This window comes from Pinus tabuliformis, chromosome 5_1 (genome assembly GCF_031772625.1).
Source record: "Pinus tabuliformis cultivar Carrire ecotype Pingquan chromosome 5_1, CPIR1, whole genome shotgun sequence".
NCBI classification, from domain to species: domain Eukaryota; kingdom Viridiplantae; phylum Streptophyta; class Pinopsida; order Pinales; family Pinaceae; genus Pinus; species Pinus tabuliformis.
Window position 1 is genome coordinate 715,599,673 of NC_142305.1, and position 21,878 is coordinate 715,621,550.

The window sequence follows — 21,878 nt, forward strand, 5'->3', positions numbered from 1 at the left end:
ATGCCTATTCCCGCCGATCTGTTGCCTAGGTTCTGTATAGTCTTGAAACTTGCTCCGATCTGTTAGATCCGGCCTGGATCTGTGGAATTTGAGCCATGCATTTGTGTGATGGATTGGATCTGCTACGTGCAATCCCCCATCTTTGCATACAAAGGACGGCAGTGGAGCGATTGGCCTGGTGAACAGCCAACTGGCAAGGCCTGCATAAATCGGCCCAAACCCTGACGATTCTCCGCCCCCGAAATGGATTTTGAGCCAAAAAACAAAGATTGTCTGCCGATCTCTGTCCTCGTTCAGCTTCCCGGTCTTTCCCTTCCGATCTATCTTTGATTTGTTCAACCCTTCAAGCATATCTGCTATGCCAAGAGCGTCGGGATCTTCCCTGGCGATGGACCGAATAACCACATCCTTACAGGTTGATCGAAAGGGTTTCGGGAGCTCCGTCAACACACACTTGAGGCCGAACCTGCAGAGGCCAGAGGCTATGGCCATCCCTTCCGCGCCGCCTCCAACAATCGCCCAGTCGGTGACTCCATTTCCGGCGCAGGGAAAGCTCGCTACGATGGCCATCTTCCGTCAGAATTGGGTTGATGTTACATAATATTCAAAATTATATATATAGAATATGATATGATAGGATATGAGAGTAAACGTATTTTATTTTTATATAAAGAAGTTTGAATTTAATAATATAACTAATTTTTTTAATGATCATTCAAGTTTGAGTTTTTATTATAATAAAGTTTTATTTTAATTATTAAATTATAATTTGATGGATGAAAAATGGTTAGCATTAAGAAAGATACGTGGTAGGTTTGATCATTTATGTGTACATAAGAAGTATAATGCAAGTTTGAGATGTTTAATTATAATCACTACATTTTATTAACTCAAATAATATTGGTCTTAACAATGTCAAGTGGTAGGTTTTGGTCTACTTATGTGTCTACACTTAGTGCAATGCAAACCTTGCTATAACCGGATTGACCAAAAATCAATGGCTTTAAGGTGACATAGGAGTAAGCTTTCATCCATTTATGTGTGCCTATGGAATGTGATGCAAACATCACAGGTTTGACCACAACCACTAAAGCATAGCTCAATGAACCAAATTGGTTGGTTGTACAGAAGTTAAGGGGGTAATCTTTTATCCACTCATGTAGGCATAATCAGTACAATGCAAGCCTCACACATTCAACCATAATCACCAGATTATAACTTATAAAACCAAAAATGATTATCCTTAGGGTGGACAAAAAGGTAGTGTTTGATCCACTTATATGTGCATAGGGATTGCAACCCAAGCCTCAAATGTTCAACCATAACCATTAAAGAACACATCGTGAAAGATAAAAAAATGGTTGACCTTTAGGATGAAAAATAGGGTAATATTTGATCCACTTATGTATGTATATAGTTACAATGTATACCTCACATGTTTGACCACAAAGTACCAAAATACAACACAAGAAAAAAAGAATAAATGGCGTTGAGAAGGAAAAGGAGTCGACAAGTTTGATCATATTATATATGCACAAGGAGTAGAATGAAAGTCTCACATGCTGAACCAGAACCAATAAATCATAATTTAATTGGCCAATAATGAATGACACTTAAGGGGAAAATAAATAGAAAACACACAAAAAAAAAATCCATGTCTTCAAGGAAGAGGGACTAGAAAATCCCTCAAATGAATTAAAATTTGATTAGTAGTTAAAGCTTAAAAGCATTTCTCACCTTTAAATAGAATCTCAATTTTTTAGACCTTAAATCTTGTAATTTAAGACTTTCTATATACTCTCATTAAATTTATACTAGATTTTACATGTCTTCATTTTATTATTTTCTTATAGATAGCAATTAGTTTAGCAAGTTACATTATTTTTTTTTTGTGAATTTAGTTTTTTCCAAATAAAATAAAATTTTGTTTTGATTTACTTATTTTCCTCAAAATTTCAATAATCTAAATTGTTTTAAATTGCACCAAAATCTTTGATGAAAAAGTTCCATTAAAATTCTCATCAATCAAATAAAATTATAACTCTTAACAAGAATTCTCACTATTTATACGTGACCACATTTCTATCCATCTAATTCAGTCTTTATACTTTATAATTCTTAAATAATACAACACACAACATTTGTAATTTTATATTCGTACCATTTGTAATTCGTATATTCATAGTTTGAAATGTGTAAAATTTATATATATATATATATTATAATTTCTTTAATTTTTATATTTATAATATTTTCTCTTTTAAATATATATATATATATATATATATATATATATATATATAATTATTGTAAACTAGCCTATACAGAAGTTACTGGAGTTTGATCATATTGTTGATGAAATCCCACAACGTTGCTGTTGGATGTTTCTTTATAAATAAAATCTCAAAAGTTGTACTCAACTTTTTTGGAAATATTACAATATCTAAACATTACAAGATATAAAGGTATATTTTTGGAAATTTTAACCCCGTACGATGATCATAACACAGATACAAGTTCAAATATCCAATACCTCTATGTTCCTCATGCTTATGATGAAGTATGTATACACATATGTATAGTATTGGTTCTTTGTTGGAGTGATGTTTTGGTCCAATACCTCTATGTTCCTCATGCTTATGATGAAGTATGTATACACATATGTATAGTAATGGTTCTTTGTTGGAGTGATCTTTTGGTAGAGGTAGCATTATGGTCCTTAATTTGTGAGTAACTATGATGTTCCATAGTGAAATTCCTTTTAAATTTTTTTGAAAGTAAATCTCTTTCATAATTATAAATCTATTAACCAAAATTATAAAAGTGATTTAGGTATAAGATAGTGCAATTTTAAAATTATAAAAGTGATTTAAGTATAAGATAAATTAAGTGAAGTGGTAATGAATAATTAGATGACAAAAGGATAAATATTAAGTGAAGTGGTAATGAATTATTAGATGACAAAAAGATAAATATTAAGGTATCATGAACTTTCAATATAAAGATAGAGAATTTTAATATAAAAATATACTATTTTAATAAAATAGATTATAACATCGTTTATATATATATATATATATATATATATATATATATTATTAATAATATTAATATTAAAATTTAAAAAATATTATTATATTAATTTAATAATTTATTTTAAATTTTCCAAATTAATAATACTTACATCATGTATTTTGAAAAATATTTATAATGATTGTGTATAATAACTCGAAATTTTGAGAGTTATTATTATCATTTCAAATATATTTTAAAATAAATAAATTATATTATTAAATAATTATTTACATGTATTAATTTATTTTAAGTAATTACTAATTATAAATAATATTAAATTAATTATATTACTAAATAATTATTTATCTGTATTAATATTTTTTAAAGTAATTATAAATAATATTTGATGTTAATTTTGTTTATGTATTTTTATTATAAATTTATTATTTCACTACATCAAAATAAAAATTAACTATATCAAAATTTACCGGGCGGAACTGTCAATCGCATGGCCTCGAAGTTATCTGTGATGTCCATTTATTTTAACAAAATTGCTATGAAACTCAAATTCTATTTAACTTTTTCATCTAGCTTTTAGCATAAATCAAGGTCATCAAACTTTTTGATTTGATCTTCTTTAAGTTAGGATTACTTGATTTAACCCATGTTATTTTTTTATCCAAAAATTATAATGAAAATTTAATGGATAGAATGAAATTATTTGTTATATATTTTTAAATATAATTTTTTATATTAAATTAAAATGTTAATTAAATTTAATTTAAATAGGTGATTTTTTTGTTTTTTTTGTTTAAGGGTAGTTTAATTGGTAATCAAAGTGATGTGAATTTATGAAAACTAAGAGATCTAAGGTTCAATTCTCTGATATATGTCCCGAAAATATAAAGAAGAAGACAAGTCATAAACCCAGAAATATAATGGTAGCAAAAAATATACCTTTATAATAGAGCATGAGATTGACCTAATTACTTATTCCTCTGGCTTAAAAAATACAAAAATAATAACTATAATAATCTTTGTTCATATCATATACAACTTTAAATTTTAAAAAATGTCATTTATGAGGCATTAGAACACATTTTATATATCTATTAAAGAATTATTAATTAAGTTTAGTATAAATAACCGATAAGAACATTATTCACTCCACTCATAATCAATTTATACAAGTAGATCAATACATCTGTGATATTCATTGTGAGCCCCTTGAGTCCATTTTACTTCTAATACCATCTTTAAAATAAAAGTAAATGTAAAACTATAAATATTAAATATTATTGATTAGCATTATAAAGAGAATATGAATGCCCATGGGGATAGTTCGAACAGTGATTAGCTTGATAATGAGGAGTTATGTCAAATTCGTGGATTAGCTAACAATAACAATAGAATATGAATATAAGGTCAACAGAGGTGGCTGGTTGGTAAAGTCGGACTCGTAAAGACATTCAGGTCTTGTGCTCAAACTTGAGTGAGGGCGTTGACTAGTTGTGGTTGGTAAAGTCGGACTCGTAAAGACATTCAGGTCTTGTGCTCAAACTTGAGTGAGGGCGTTGACTAGTTGTGGGTGTTACTCGTTCCCTGGGCCAAGGCCACTCACCTTTAATTGGATTTGATCCTGGGCCTGTTCAGGATAACTCTCACCAGTTATCGATTATCCTAGATTAAAAAAAAAAATAGAATACGAATATAAATGTTTTTATTATTTAAATTAAATTAAATAATTTATTTATAATTTAATATAGAAAGCATTGTACTGCAATCCCAAAATTTTGCAAATCTATTTAAGGGATAGTATTATTTTTAATTATCATTTATAAATATTTAATAGTATTTTTAAAAGATATTTAAATTTATAAATATATATGTATAGTTTTTATTTTTAATATTTTTAAAATAAAATATTTTATTTTAAAAAATTTGGAATTTGAGTAAATTTTTTTTCCTCTTTCAAATCATTTATTATAAAAAAGAAATATAAATATTTTAGAAAATTTTCTAATGAAAGGAGAAGTGTAATCTTGATGGACAACCAAATATTACTTAAATAATAATAATAATAATAATAATAATATTAATATTAATAATAAAAATATCATAATAAAGTAAGGAAAATAATTGCTTGTGCTTTTTAGTTCAAAAGAGATGAAAATAATAGCTGTATTAAAAAAAAATTAAAATATTGTTAATAAAAAAATCTTTCAACATCCAACATAAATATTAATAACAAAAAAAATATTTTAATGTTGGCCATAAATAAATTACTTCAATGTCTACTTTAAATGACATAATTTTACATCAACTTTATATATAAAGAGATAAAGTAATTGACAGTAAAAAAAATCTAATTTCATTCCTAAGTACTTTCTATTTTTTAGTGTGAAGGAGATGTGTAATTCTTTCCCTACTCAATATGGAGTTTACACGTGACATCTAAAATGATAATGCATTGTGAAGGACATGTGAAATTCTTTTCATATAAATATTAATAACCAAAAAAATTTGATGTCAACCATCAATAAAATATTTCAATTTTCATATTAACGTAATTTTATTTTATACCTCCTCAGAGAGGGTGCTTGAGACGGGAAGTGGTGGGGCTAGGGGGAAATTGTCATCCCACCATGCCACATGCCAATGGGACATGACAGGATTCCCCCATAATTTTTTATGCATGCGCATGCAGAGGACATGGGATAACCTCTTGATCCACCACCCAATGAACTGTACAACAAATATTCTCTACCTATGCAATGTGAGAAGAAGGGTGAAATATACAAAATGATCAGGAAACAACTCCAACGCAGATATTAGGTCGCCTAACGATCCTGTCATTCAATGTTAGATCGTTAATTTTACATTCAATAGATGTCAAGTGGTGAGGTTCAACTCCAAAAATTTGATAGAGGGAATAATTTTACATCATTCTCATCAATGCTAACTGATCAAGGTTGAGTCATAAGGAATTAACATGGGGATGGGACTTTCTCATCTCTCTTGTGGTTGACACTTCTTAATTATACTATTGTAAAGGATATTGTTCATTCCTCTCTGACGCTTCATCTGGTTTCTAATCTGAGTCGCTACTCACTTAGGCATCATTCCAGGGGGATGTATAGGAAAAGTATACACAACCATGGTTCACACCCCCATGTAGCTCAACTCTGCTCTGAGATTTTGAGTATTTTCCACATCATTCAAACGAGCATGAGGAGGAAAAGACTTCACTAGATGTAATAATTTTAGTCATTTTCGAACTTCCCAGGCAAGCTTCCCACAAAAGGCAAAAGGTAGCAGTAGTAGGAGACACAAGTTAAATTTCGTCCCATCTCCCTTTGTGAGCATTTTTAATATCTTCATTGTTGTAGTTATGGTGTTGTCTATTATTACATGAAAAAGTGACAGGGATAGATTCATCTTTGAGAGCGAGTATCTCCACAGTCGCAACATAAATAGAAAAATAAGTCGAGAAAAGGGACTTTGACACCCTCCTATGGAAGAGGCCATAATTGCCTACAACCTTGCTCAATGTTTAAGACTCCCTTTGGTGGAAAACTTCTGGGAAAGCGGGAATTCCATCTTCCATTAGGCCTAGAATACTCCTTTGATGCCCATCATGTCATGCTAGAGAGATCGAGTGCATCATGGAGTGGCCTACTACCAGGAAAGGGGGCACACTCAAGCTCAAGTGAGAGTTGAATGTTTCAGTAGCATGGTACAAAGAGCTTACTTCGCATAATTCAAGAGGAAATTACACAAATAGAGAGGGAACTAGATGAAAAGAGACGCACCCTCACAAATAGTGAAGTGTTTGTGAAAGTAGCATATTGGGTTCGAGATTCAAGGCATACTAGAGGAAGTTATAATCAATAAATATATACTGTGGACATTTATTAGCACCTAAAGTTCCTCCTTGGTAGAGTCTCAGTGGGTAGAAATGAGAGTAAGGAGGAAATTATTCTATCTTTGGATCACATGCAATGGCACATGGCAACAATAGACCAAAAACTAGGTCGTATTGGGAAGCACATGGGCATTCTTCCTAATCCAGGTTACTCACTTGGAAGCAACAAGGAGCCCATTCTAATTGATACCACCAATTCAGATAATTCATCCTAAATGTTTTTTAGTTTCTTTGATTTAAAATCTTTTATGTTTAAGTTATGTAATTTTTATTTTAAAAATGGCCTGGGAAGCCTAGAAAATATTTTTGCAATTTTGAAACAAATAAAGTTATGTGTCTGGTCTAGTCTTCCTAGTCGTAGACCAAAATAGGCCTCAAAATATTAGCATATGAACCTCTATTTTCATAAAATACAAAAGTATTTACTTCACAAAAAAAGCATAATTTTATATCAACTTTATATATATATAAAAAGATAAAGAAATTGAAAATAAAAAAAGTTCTTATATTTTTACTTCCTAGTAAGAGTAAGATGTGTAATTCTTTCATATTCAATGTTTGCCTTATAAAATATTTGAATATCCATGTTAATTAATATTTCAATATCAATTTCATACATAAAAATCAAAAATAAAAATATTGTTGACCATAAATAAAATATTTCAAATGTCCACTTTATCTATAATAATTTTATATCAACTATATGGACACACACATAACCAGTAAGAAATATTTCTTATTTTATTGATAAGTGCTTTTTAATTCTTAGTATGATAGAAGTTTGTAATTCTTTCAATGCTTAATATGTAGTTGAAATGTACCATTTAAAAAAATATATTAATAAAAAAACAAATCTCCTCTTTCTCTCTCTCTAGAGAGAGAGAGAGCGAGGTTGTTATTGCATGGATATCTACATTCTATTTCCCAAATATGAGGAAGACTTTTATTTAAAAACATAATAATAACAAAAAAAACCTTTTAATATGGCCAATATGATCCATAAATAAAATATTTCAATGCCCATGAAGAATAAAATATTTCAATGTCAATTAAAAATATAAAGAAATTAAAAGTAAAAAGTAAAAATTATCGTTGAAAGATTTTATTGGTATGTTGTTCAAAATGAATTATCTTAAGTCAAATCTTAAGTAGCATCTTAATTCGAATGATCAATGCTTAAGTAGCATGGTTTCCAAATTAACATGATGAAGACAAGGGTTGATGTTATCAAGTAATTTATTTGATGATTTTCAACATTTCCATTTTAATTGCAGTGAGAGGTGCATTCTGCAAACACATTATGGGGGTGGTATCATGAGTGATTGAGTGAGTGTAATGTTGCATAATCCTTTCCCATATATATTCACAACAATAATGTTAAGTTTGTGTCACACACCCACATACATTAGCCTCAAAGGTTGCAAATATTCAAAAGGATTAAATCCGTAAGGTAAAGATGCTTTCCTCCACTTTTTGCATCATAAAGAAGGTTTGTATCTCAAGATATTTGATCTCTTTTGGTGTTGGATAATTCAAAATTAAGATAAATCTTTAATAAAACTTGTAATTTAACTTTACTTTGTAAGATCACTTTGCATCTTACTTTTCTAAATAATGTAATCAAATCATGTCACTTTTCTCACCATTGAGTCACTTTTAATGTGGCTTTCTAGTGGAGTTGGTTATGAGCCTTCACATCCTTACTATCTTTTTACACTTCAATTTCGACCTTGGTTATGTATTGGATCAAAACATGTATAAATTGTAATGTGTGGTTGTAATGATTGGAGTTAAGCCATACTAGATTAAATCCATGACCTCCGATGCAAATGATGTAAATATACTATTATGTGTTCCTAATGTGAAGATCAAAACTAAGGGCCAAAAGTGAATGATTAGGCATGTGTGATGTAAATACACATGTATACACCATATGTTAGGATTTTCATGAGAATTAAAGTTATGAAAAATATAAAATGGTCCAAAATGGTTGAAAATGCATGAGGGGCTATGATTCCACTAGAGAGGAAGATGAAAGAGGTCTATGGAAAAGGAAATTTTATATTGCCTAAGTGTCAGCCTTAAATTTCATCTTTTTTCCATCTCGTGCCTTAGATAGAGCCATCCACCTCCTTTAACTTATTCAACTCAATCATTGAACACATGCCAAAAAGGTTGGTGGGGAAGTCTTCACATGAGCTTGGTACAATTATCATGGGGAAGTGTAAGAGTCCTACAATTTTTCTATTATAAGTAATTCTAGTGACTAGTTCTTTCAATTTTCTCATGGCCATTCACTCTAATATTGATTCCATCATTCTCATGTTTATGTTGTATGTTATTCATGTTATACTCTCCATTGCTATCCTTGTTATTCATGTTTAACTAATTGGAAATTAATTAAATTAAACACTATAGAGAGGAAATTAAAGGAAACGGATGAAGGATAGATGGCTATAGGTCACTGTAGAGTGTGGGTAAGTTAAGGATCCATCACCCATAGTGTAATTGTTGCTTTTAATTGCTTTAGGGCCAAGTATAGTTCTTGCAAACAATTCTCAAAAAACATACAACACATTGAGTACTTTCCACTCTCGCCGGAAGTGAGGAATATCCCTAAGGGACTATTTAGCAAAGAAAATGGAAGATCTTCCTTTTTTGTGTGGGTAGTGGATGAGAGTAAAATGATTGTTTGATGGTTGAAGAGATTCTTATAATACTCTAAAGTGAGTCAATTGATTGAGCATGTGAGCGAATGGTTTGGGTTGAAAGTGAGTAGATCGATGAGCATGGGAGTGAATGGGTTGGGCTAAGAGAGATAAACCTTGTGGTTTGGTTCCTTTGCCTTAGTCACCTCATAACCTAGATTGGGGGTGGTATATGCACTAGATACCTCTGATTGGGTGAAAAATTACTTGTAAACATAATTGTTTTTGGACCAAGTTTTGTTACAAGATAAATGCCTTATCATTGTTTATGAATATGCATAACTTGTGTTTATTTGAATATGTTATGAGCATCAATCTATCTTGCATGTTGTGTGTGATTATGCTTGATTTTTTACACACACAATTGGTTTTCATGAATCTCTATGAACCCATGATTGTTATCGTCACTGCTCTTTAAATATCATACCAATATTGCACACATTTTATCCATTTTTGGTCCTCCTTTGGAGGCTTATTCAGTTCGTTTTCTAAGAATATGACCTATGAGGGATTGAATTACAGAGCCTTGTATCATACCTACCAATCCAATGGTTAGAATTATTGGGCACGAATACCACACTACAAATCTTTGTATCAACTCTTGATATAAGAGCTAGTAATTTCTTGAGTGATGGGGTGACAATATCCATCTATCTCATACATTACTATAGGTCTTGATTTCGAATCCTCCTTGGGCATTAGGTTAAGAATACCCAACTATCTCATGTTTGTGTTTACTTAGCCCACCACCCACCATTAAGGTTGTGAACCTTAGCTACAATATTATAGGTCTACATTACCGCCTCATACAATTTTGACTCCTTCATGGGTATTTGGCTAATAGTATCCAACTACCTCAAGTTTGTATTTACTAATCCTATGACCTACCATTGAGGTTATGAACCTTGGTTATACTACTAAAGTTCTAGATTACTATCTCATAAATTACTATAGGCCTAAGTTTCAACTCCTTATGGGCAATAGAGGGATAATACTCAATTATCTCATGTGAGTGTATACTTAGCCTAGGTCACCCACCACTGATGTTATGAACTAAGGTTACAAAGCTACATGTCTATACTACTATCTCATACAATATTATGGACCTTAATTTCCACTCATTCATGATTGCTATAAAAACAATATCCAAATAAATCATTTATGGGTTTATTTATCCTACCACACCATAATTTGAGGTTATGAACATTAAGCTAAAATATTATATGGCTGCATTATACATTTCTATAGCGTACCACCCACTCTCTCATGTATACATTTATTTAGCCTCACACCCACCATTGTGATTATTAACCTATCTCATGTGTACATTTACTTAGCCTAACACCCACCATTGTGATTATTAACCTTTTGCATAGCCTACCACCCAACTATCTCATGTATACATTTACTTAGCCTACCACCCACCATTGTGATTATTAACCTTGAATCAAGTATAGGTAGACATTATCGTCTCAGTAAAGTATCAACTGCAACTTCTTTGTAGGTGTTGGGGGTGATAAAACACCTCTATTTCATGTGTGTTTACTTAGCTTACCAACCATTGTTTTACCAATACATTACGTTTTTACAAGTTTACATCAATGGACTGATCAACTTCACATTGAATGAAAGCAACTAGCCTGAGCTTGGTTGCAAAGAACCAGCGTTTCGTTAAATAGACATGTATTTGAATATTGATCACCATAATGTGTGATTCTAAATGGACGCGGTATATTCTCTTCGTGCATTAAAAATTCGAATTAAAGAGATATTAGGTTAATTTGATGTAATGTTTGGAGAGGCTAGAGTGTGTAAATAAATATCTTGACGTGTGAAATTGGGCGGGGAAGGAGTTTGAAGACCTAATGAAGCACGAGGCGTGGATACACCGACATGAATATCTCTGGGCATGGATAATCTAAAAGCCCGTGCAGTTAGTGGGGAATCGGGATTGACCGATTCATGAAGGAAGAGGAGTGTCGGATAGTGCGGTTGGGATATGAAAAGAAGGGCGACGCCTCGCGTGTGTTTGCCAAAATGTCGGGGACGGGCCGACAATCACCTTCCTTTCTTTCTACGCCCGCCCATGCAACGACTCACCTCTCCTCCTCCTCACATTTCAATTTCCGTTTCCTTTCCTGGGGTTGGGTTGGGTTGGGTTGTATTCTATTTAGATTGCTTGTTCGCTCTCTCTGAATCTCCGGCCATTCACCTGCTATTCAACGACCATCCTCCTGCTATTAATTAATGGATTCGGTTTGGCTGCTCACCTTACTCGTAACCTCCTCCCTCTACATTTACCAAACTCTCGCGAATTAACTCCGTGCTTCCCAGCCTTCACATTTTTACATTAAGAGCCGTCTCGGACCCCATCTGTTATTTGCAATTAATCCTCTTTTTAATATATATATATATATATTTTTTAAATTGATATGGATGATTGATTGATGGATGGATGCCTCTTTGCTTTTTGGAATCTGTCTCATCAGATGATATGATGATGGGCGTCCCCACAGCGAGCCAGAAAGGGAGCGTCCTCTGATATCGCTACGACTACAACAAGAAGGAGAACAAGCAGAAGAATATCTTGTGAGGAATGCAAGGGCAGGTTGTGCATCCTCCCGCGTCCGCTTTTTCCTGCTAGCCGAGGCCTGAAATCACGTGTCGGAGGTCACCGCGTTCGGTTATTATTAAATCGAAATCCCCAGGAATCGAACCCCGTTCATTCGTTATTTTTGTTGGGAGGGACTCAGGGAGGAAGGGAGGGCCTCTAATCTCAGAGCTATGAATACCATGAATGGATTCAATGATTGGCAGGAGTTAATATAAGGGACTGATGGCTCAATAATGGTGTTCGTGTTGGCGGAGGTCTTTTGATTATCAAAGGCCGAGATGCTCATTGCGCTTCCGGGTCCCAAAGAGCTCTTCTGCCAATTGAGATCATCAGTGTAAAAAGCATGGACAATAATAACTGCGGGTTTCAGATATCATCAAGAGAAATCGACATTCTCACTTCCTGCGAAGAAGACTTCGGCTCCAGGAACTCCTTTACTTCTTTGCTCAACTCGGCGGTCCCGCCTGGGGGACCGCCCGATCCGCCGGCCGCCGCTCCGCCTTCCTTGCAACAAACATTATACGACTCAATTGCCAGCTATCTCGACAATATCAATCCCAGGGCCGTAGCCGCCGCCTCGTCTCATGTCGAATCTCAGCAGCAGCTCAGGAAAGGCGCCTGCTTCAGACGTGGTCCCGGGGTCGAATCGCACGAGCTCCAGCTGGAGATGGAGAGTCACAGCAATAATAGCAGCAGCGATAATAATATCTCGCCCCCTCCGCCATTGTCTTCGAGCTTGAACGCCGAGGCCGTCGCAGAGCACTTCGATGCCTCTCAGTGGTCCCAGGCAAGTCGGGGAAACAGCAACAACAAAATTCCGACCAACGGCTCAGTGTCGGGGTCCGTCTCTGCATCGAGCGCGAGCCGGTTATCGCTGGATCCTGCGTCGGCTTCCAAGGTGGGGAAGAAGCGTTCCAGAGCCTCCCGCAGGGCACCGACTACGGTTCTAACGACGGACACCACCAATTTCCGCGCCATGGTGCAGGAGTTCACGGGTATTCCCCCGGCCCCTTTCGCATCTCCTTCCCCTTTCCAACGCAACCGCGGGCTTGACTTCCTCGGCCCCGAAGCCTATCCGGTAATCCCTTCCTTCTCCGTCCCTTCCCCCACCGTACCCAAACCTTCCCCTCCGCCGTTCCGCCGCCCCCGGCGCCTTTTCAGCTGCCGCCCCCAAGTTTGTTCTTCCAGTCCCTGCTCCACCCAAACACGCCTAAGGATTCGATCTCACCCAATCTCCTCAACAAGACCGCCCCGCCTATCTCCGAGGCCCACCTAAAAGCCGGCCTGTTCGAAGACCTTGGCCTCAATCCCTCTGCCGCCCAGGCCTTGAACAATCACGTGCTTCCCGATCTGGTGCCCTCCGACCGAAGGCCCGCGCCGGCCCCGCAATGGTCCGCCGAAGTTCCCTGCAAGATGCCTTATAACGGCAACAGGGTCGGACCCGATCTCGGCCGAACCCCAACATCGAATCCGGAGGAAAGCAGCGCAGAGCCGCCCAATAACCATCACGCCAGAGCCGATGGTATCGTAGATTCCTGGATTTCTTCGTCAGATCAAACCCTCGACAAACTTGTACAGTAAGCAACTACAACCACAAGAACTTCCTTTTTGTAAATAAACTCTGCCCCTCCTTAACTTCATCTTCAGATGCCGAGAAAAAAAGAAATTCATCTGAGCTGCCACCTCACAAGTTGCTCATTGATGAACTTGGAATCGATGATCATTACCCCCAATCCTTTTTCAGAGAATTGCAGACTAGTTTTCCACGCATTAGTCCCACTATATTCTTCGCAGCAATCACCGTCGGCCTCCATGGCTGCAATCTGTTACTGTTATATTATTATATTCTGAATATATTTTATCAATTATAGTTTCTTTATACCAGCAAGTCCGTTCCTGGGAGTTTCTTGATTTGAATATCTTCAGATTTTGTAATCATAGATAATTGCCAACTATATTAAATCATTTAAAGGATTCTGTTATTTGCTTAAATGAAAGTGCATGTTCATATTTTGGCTAGAGAAACCAGTATTGGCTCTACTTTGTTTACTCTGTCCTTCTGTTCTTTACTTTTGCACATTGTGGGCCTTACCAAAGTAAATGAACCATGGACAATGGAACTTTTTCTGAATTTTGTCTTCTGTTCTGGTTATTCTTCTGAGTTTTGTATTTGCTGGCAATCAACCCTGCCATATGGGAATCTATTATATTTGTTGGCATTCTAACATGACAAATGGAAATCTATTCTATGTGCTGGCAATCTAACTATGACAGATGGAATTTACTATAGTTGCTAGCAATCCAGTAATGCAAGCAGGGAATCTATTATATTTGGTAGCATGGAAATCTATTATATGTGCTGGCAATCTAAATATGACAGATGGAATTTACTATATTTGCTAGCAATCCAGTAATGACAGCTGGGAATCTATTATTTTTGGTAGCAAACAGCAATGACAGCTGTGAATCTATTTGAATTGGTATTTGAGCTTTGTTTTCATTGTTGCGGCCGATCCCTAAAAACAAGGATGATCTTCCTTTTACTCTTTGCTGGTGTTTGATGTGATATTTTGTTTATTTATTTAACTGGTCATGTTATCTGGGTCGTGGGTCGTTCTAGATTTTACTATTATTTTGTAAGTATAATTTTACCGTAAAAATCCGCGATATTATTTTCTGGTAGTCTTGCCAATTGGCTTTTTAGAAAATACTTAAATTGGAAAGCTTTTGTTACTGTATTATATTATTCCATATAGTAACGGTTAACATGATATTCCATATAGTAACGGTTATCATAAAAGCCATATGACGGTAAATATCGGTTTACTTTAATTTAAAGAATGTTAATGAATAGATTAAGTTATATTACATTGATGTTATAATACAATAAAATTTTAATATGCGATGATTATTTTTTTATATTAATATACTAGTTGATTTAGATTGATATAACTAGTTATTTTTATATAACGAATGAATATATAATTAATATTATTTTAAAAACTCTCACGATTACACAATCCACTATCTCTTTCTATATGATTTGTTTATAAAATATATACATAATCTTTGAAAGGACAAACAATTTATATTTTAGTGTAAGAATCGTCTTGATAATGGAAACCTCAAGTAAAATGCAATCATTTTATATCTACCATTCAAAATTGCAATGACTGGTTTCACTTCAAGTATAATCATGACTAAAAAATAATATATTCTTATTCTCAAATTTAATTTTGGATTTCAAAATTCAAAAAGATATCATTAAATTATAATAAATATATTAGTGGCTTTCCTTTATCATATAATAAAGTATTTTTAATCTCTATTTTTCCTCGTAATAAAGTATTTTACCTTACGCTTTTGAGGTAAGTGTAAGATATTTTCCATATATAAGATTTAATAATATTCTAATAATATATTCAATATAAATTTATATTATTTATGAAAATTAAATCATATCTTTCAACCATTCAAAATAAAAATTAAATATTAAAAAAATATATTTTTAAAATAAACAAAATTGTATTAATATAACATAAATACATACAAATAATCTTTGACAATAAAAAATTTTAGTTGAGTTGATTGTGGATATTAATTAGTCCAAATTAAAGTTGAGCCCATAGCAATATGAAAAGCCAAAGTGAAAGCGTTGATTAAACTACTTCCTAATGATGTTACTGAATTTGGTGGGATACTTAAGTTGTGATAGTTACCACTTTTGGCTTTAATGTTCCTGCACCCATTCTTGTCACTTGAATGCCATTTTTTATTAATTTATTTATGCTCCTGCATCATAATGACGTTTATTTTCATATTTAAAGAAATTGGGTGGATAAAGAAACCTGTAGGCTTTCGGCCCTTTAATCTCGCTCATACTAATACAGTTTTACTATTCTTTATTTTGTCAGAGCTTTCACTTTTTGCGTTGGAAAATATTTTTCAATATCTTACAAAAGTTCCGCTTAAATTTTAAATTCAAATACCTAAATTTTTCATATTTTAATTTTCAAATCTTCATGCATTTATCTCACTTCGCTCCGCTTTACATGTTCGTTGACTTATTGATTTATAAAGGATCTGTGCAAACCTCACACTTTAATAGTGATAATAAGTTCCAGCCACGTGTACCTTGATGAGTATAATTCAAATTGGTAAAGATTAATAAATTGAATGCAAAAGGTTAAGTTAATTTTAAGCAAATACTTTATTATTGATAGTACCAGATAAATATGTTCTAACGACACGCACCCTGTGGTATACTTTATGTTCTAACGACGTGTATCCTATGGTATAATTCAAAATACTAAAGATTAATAAATTGAATGCAAAAGGTTAAGTTAACTTTAAGTTAAGTAATGAAATATAGGTTTTATATAGGTTTTAAATTTTATTGAATTTATTTATTTGTTTTTTGGGAAAGGAAATTATTTATTTTCTCAATTTGAAGTATCTTTACATTTTTTTTATTTGGTCAGACTTACAATAAAATCAAGTGGTAATGTAATTAAAAAAAAATAATATTGGAAATTGAATTTATATACTAATGGAATAAATATTGAAATATTTATGAATTTATAAAAAGTTTACTAATATAATTAATTTTATTCAAAATTGTTCAAAAATATATGCATTACTTAAATGAATGAAATTTTGAAACAATAAAATCAAAATTAAATATGATAGATATTCATAAATGTTCTTTATTAATTTGGCATTATAATTTTCTTTATCTCTATATGTTGGAGCTTATGTATGCATCATGAAATGCATTTTTCTATTACTTCTCATTGTTGGTATTTAAAGTATTCTTCATAATTTATATTTTTCATTTCATCATATTTCCATTGTTGGGTTATGAGTATAGAGTACCTGTATTAAATTTAATCTTATCATTTAGATTTTGTACTATAAAAATGTTAATATTGGATTTAAATATGAATTTTGTCTATGAATGTTGAATATCATAAAGTGTAAAAATCAAATTCTCAATACATAAATTGTGAATTTCACTTCTAAAAGATGGAATTTTGTTTTCTTATTTATAAACAAATATATTAATGTATGTGCATCCATATAAGTATGACATGCATTGAGTCTACTCTGGGTAGAATAGTTGGTGAATGGGCACATTGTTAAGGCACTCCCTGCATAATGCCCATGTTTGAAACTCCATGGGTGCCCCACTTGTCTGATCTCCAACTAGAGGTTATAGTGGTAGCAATGGCAATCTACTCCATGTTAGGCGAGATATGTCTAGTTTCCAATTCCTCTAGTTAAAAAAAAAGAAACGATGACATGCATTGCTAAAAATGTCAAAGATTAAATAGAAGTAAATTAGAAAGAAGTATTGTGATTGCATTTAAGAGTTAATATACTTTTATAAATATTTAATTAGTGTAAATAAAGACCCATATATACAGAAAAAACTTGCAAACAAAATCACACCTTCAAAATAACCTTAGCCTTCAGCTCTGATAGCAAACTGATCTATTATATAAATTTGAAGGTGATGGGAAATTTTGCAAGTAAAATTTTAAGTCTTTTACGCAATGGATCACTTTGCAAAAACACTTAAAATTATGGTTTAAAAAACTTAGTTAACAACATAAAAACAGAGACAAATATACCATATCAGAAACACATGACAACAAAAATGATAGAGTTCACCCCTCTTTGGCTACATCTCCTGGTCCAGCTTCCAATGTTGGGCCTCCTTCATTAAGTGCTCAAATTTGTGTTTACATGGGTTTATAGTGCTTAGAATGTAAAAATTATGTCTCAAACGGCTCCATAACAGTAAAAAAACTCCCATCTGGGCTCAATTTGGCCAAAAACTAAAGAAGTTATGCTCCCTAGAAGTGTTTCTGCTAATTGTTCTATAAATTGGACTGTACTGCTAACTGTTCTACAAATTTCGTAATTCTTGGGCGTGCCGAGTGCCAATTTCATTTGGCGTTGGCGAGATTACCACCAGTTCGTGTACATTTTGTTGCTTTGATTAAATGCCCAATAAGGCCTTATCAACAAAAAACTTGGGCCACATGGGACCATGCGCCCGGGAGTTGGGGATAACCACCCACCCCCTTTGGCATAGCCCCCAAGCTTTCAACAACGATTATGTGGCCGCCATATAACTAGGGTCATTCCCCAAACTCTGCACCTGTTCCCTCAGGCTCTTCGTTGTCGTTCCATGCTATGTGCCACGACAGTGAGTTGGGCTTAACTATTAGGCCCCCCCCAACTGTAGCGCTTCGGTGCGGCGGTAAAACATATATGGGTTCCAGAACCTTGGGTTGGGTCTAAGCCCGAGTCCTTGACTCCCACTTTCCTGTGGTCCCATGGGTGGTAAGGTGACTAGGTGCCAGGGCTTAGCCCCGACCCCTTTCCCCAATGCTTAACCACATACAATTTAAATATGTTTTCGCTACCATAGTTTAATAAGTAACACCCGCGGTCTAGTGGTAAAGCATTGTGCTACGAGTCTTGAGGTCATGCAATCGAATCTAGTCGGGCCTTCGGGCGACCCTTACCAAATTTTGTTGACCACAGGGGTGCGACGTGGCATCCCGCTATTGGTCCACATAAAAAAACCAACCACCAATCAAATGCGCCCAAAAATCAACCAATCACATGAGGCCACTTGGCATATTACCATTGACCCACGAGGTATAGTTAGCTTGCCCAGTCACCCTACCCAGTAAGTGTACAGATTTCCCAGTCAGCAGCCTGCATCCAACCTGCAATTTTTTTTACTTGTTTGGGAAAACGACCAAAACATGATATCAAGAGAATACGATATCGATTTTAAGTGATTCAAGTTGTGTTGGATTCAGGTCATTGAGCTCTATGCTTTGGCATATGTTTCGAGCACTTTTGAACACTTTGAATTTTTAGCACTTTACTGATCCCTTGGATCACTCCTCCCCACTGGAAGCTTTTGGACCTCCAAAAGACTATTTTCAGTCAACAAACATATGAGGGTATAGTTCCCTCACCCTTCCAATCTCAATCCATTTGGCTTTGCTTGGATTTGTACCTTTGAGCCCCACACGAAGGTACTCCACGTTCCCTCTTTTTGAAGTTCTTGTTTTTCTGTCAAGGATAGTGTCTTGCTGCAATTCTTCAAGAAATTCAGGAGAGAAATATTCTATTGAATGAATCTGATCATGCTCTCCTTGATCATCAATCAAAGGAGGCTCATTTAATCTCAAATTCTCAACATTAACAACTACATACATTTGCATATATGGAATCCAACTGGAAGGCATTATTACCAATCTTTTCTAAAATATTAAAAAGTCCATACCTTATTGGTTTGAATTTTTTTACCTTCTCCTTTAACCCTCTCCTTGCTAATGTAAAGCCAAACTTCATCTCCAACCTGAAAACTGTGGTCAACACGATGCATGTGATGCCTTGTCTTGTACTTGGCCTAACTCTTTTCTAACTATTCTTGAACCATCTGATGCACCAATTGAACTTGTTCAATGAATCGCTTGGCCTTATCAATGTCACTATGACCATCAATAACAAAATATTTCCCAAAGATAAAATCTAAAGGAGATTTTGGTAAGTATCCAAAGCATGCCTCAAATGGAGATGTTTGAGTCGATGAATGCTTTGCCTAGTTGTAAGCATGCTGAATGTAGTGTAAGTGTTCATCCCAAAGCTTAGGATGTTTGCTGCAATAACCACGAAGAATATGTACTACTGTTATGTTCACCACTTCTGTCTAACCATCAGTTTGTGGATGGAATGTTGTGCTCTTTTTCAACTTGGTGTCCATGAGTCCCCATAAGATTGACCAAAATTTCCATACAAATCGAGAATCTCGATCAGAAATAATGGATTTGGGCAATCCAAAATGCACCCATACATTTTGAAAGAACATTTGTGTAGCCTGTTTAGCTACAATCTCCTTCTTACAAGGCATGAAAATACACATCTTGCTTAAACGATCCACCACAACATAAAGATAATCATGATTTTTCCTAGACATAGGCAGTCCTCCAACAAAGTCCACATAAACACTTACCCAAGGACGGGAAGGAACTAGAGATGGAATCTACAACCCTAACTTTCTATTGCTAGGCTTACTAGTAGCACATAAAAAACATCCTATTAAATATCGTGACACACTTTCATTCATACGAGGCCAATGACAATACCTTTGTAATTGTGTCATTGTCTTGCCTACACCAAAATGATCAGCAATAAGAGAATTATGAGCTTCCCTTATGATGTTGACTCTTTCACCCTGTGGAATGCATAGCTTGCCAAGATGATACAAAATTTTATCATGAACATGGTAATTTAATTCCTCTACTTGGTTGCCTTGACACAAAGTTGCATATACATCTTTAAAATCTTCATCTAAAGCATATTGTTCAACATAGCTCTCATGCATGATAGAATTATGCTTAAGAATAACTGATGCACTAACAATTTGTCTAGATAGCATATCAACAACCTTGTTATAGATACCTTTCTTATACCTTATCACCAAGTGGAATTGCTGCAAGAAACCCATCCATATGAAATTCCTCTCTTGTTGTAGCTTGGTTTTTGATTGCATTTATTGCAATGGTTGGCGATCAGTGTGATTGATAGTTTCATTTCCCATCAAATAGTGTTCCCATTTTTTCACACTTTGCACCAATGCATACAATTATTTGTCATGTGTAGGATATTTAACTACCGCACCATCAAAAGTTTCAGAATGATAACAAATGGGCTTACCATGTTGCATCAAGGGCGCTCCCATGGCATAGTCACTTGCACCGGTTTGTATATCAAATGGCTGTCTTAAATCAGGAAGTGCAAGAACTGGAGATGTACTGATTCTTTCTTTCATTGCATCAAAGGCTTTCTGCTACTTTCTCCCCCACTGAAAAACCCATTTCACGCTTACCAAGGCATGTAATGGAGCTGCAATTGATGAGAAGTTAGAAATAAACATTCTCCAATATTGAGCTTCTCCCAAAAAGGTCCTAACCTCTGTTACATTATTGGGTTTAGGCAAAATCTATAATAGCTTTTGCCTTTGAGGGGTTTATCTTCAATTCACCCCCTCCAACAATATGTCCCAATTATACTAACGAGGTTTTTCCAAATTCACATTTAGACATCTTTAAAAACAACTTTTATTTCTTTAACACATCTAATACTTGTCTAACATGGCTGACATGTTCTTCATGAGTCTTGCTGAAAATCAATATGTCATCTAAGTAGACAATCACAAAGTCATCAAGAAAAGGTCTTAAGACATCATTCATAACTCTCATGACTGTTGTAGGAGCATTACAAATCCCAAATGGCATAACCAACCATTCAAACAAACCTTACTTTATTTTGAATGTTGTCTTCCATATGTCTCCTTCAACAATCCTAATCTGATGATAACCGCTTCTCAAGTCCAACTTAGTGAAATACACAACATATTTCAATAGATCAAGTAAATCATCAATTCGAGGAAGAGGGTAACGATTCTTTACCATAATCTTCTTCAAGGCTCTGAAATCCACACACATGCGCCATGTACCATATTTCTTTGGTATTAAAACAATTGGTGACCTGCATGGTGATGTGCTTGGTCTGATGACCCCTTTAT

The 21,878-nt window shown here is 34.2% G+C and overlaps 1 protein-coding gene across 1 annotated transcript; it reads left to right on the forward strand.

Annotated features, from left to right (window-relative positions):
- Positions 1-12,074: 12,074 nt before the first annotated feature.
- On the forward strand, positions 12,075-13,782 carry LOC149166912 (uncharacterized). The gene has a single exon (XM_089432823.1). The coding sequence runs from the start codon at positions 12,606-12,608 to the stop codon at positions 13,536-13,538; it is 933 nt and encodes a 310-aa protein (XP_089288949.1). The 5' UTR covers positions 12,075-12,605; the 3' UTR covers positions 13,539-13,782.
- Positions 13,783-21,878: the final 8,096 nt, after the last annotated feature.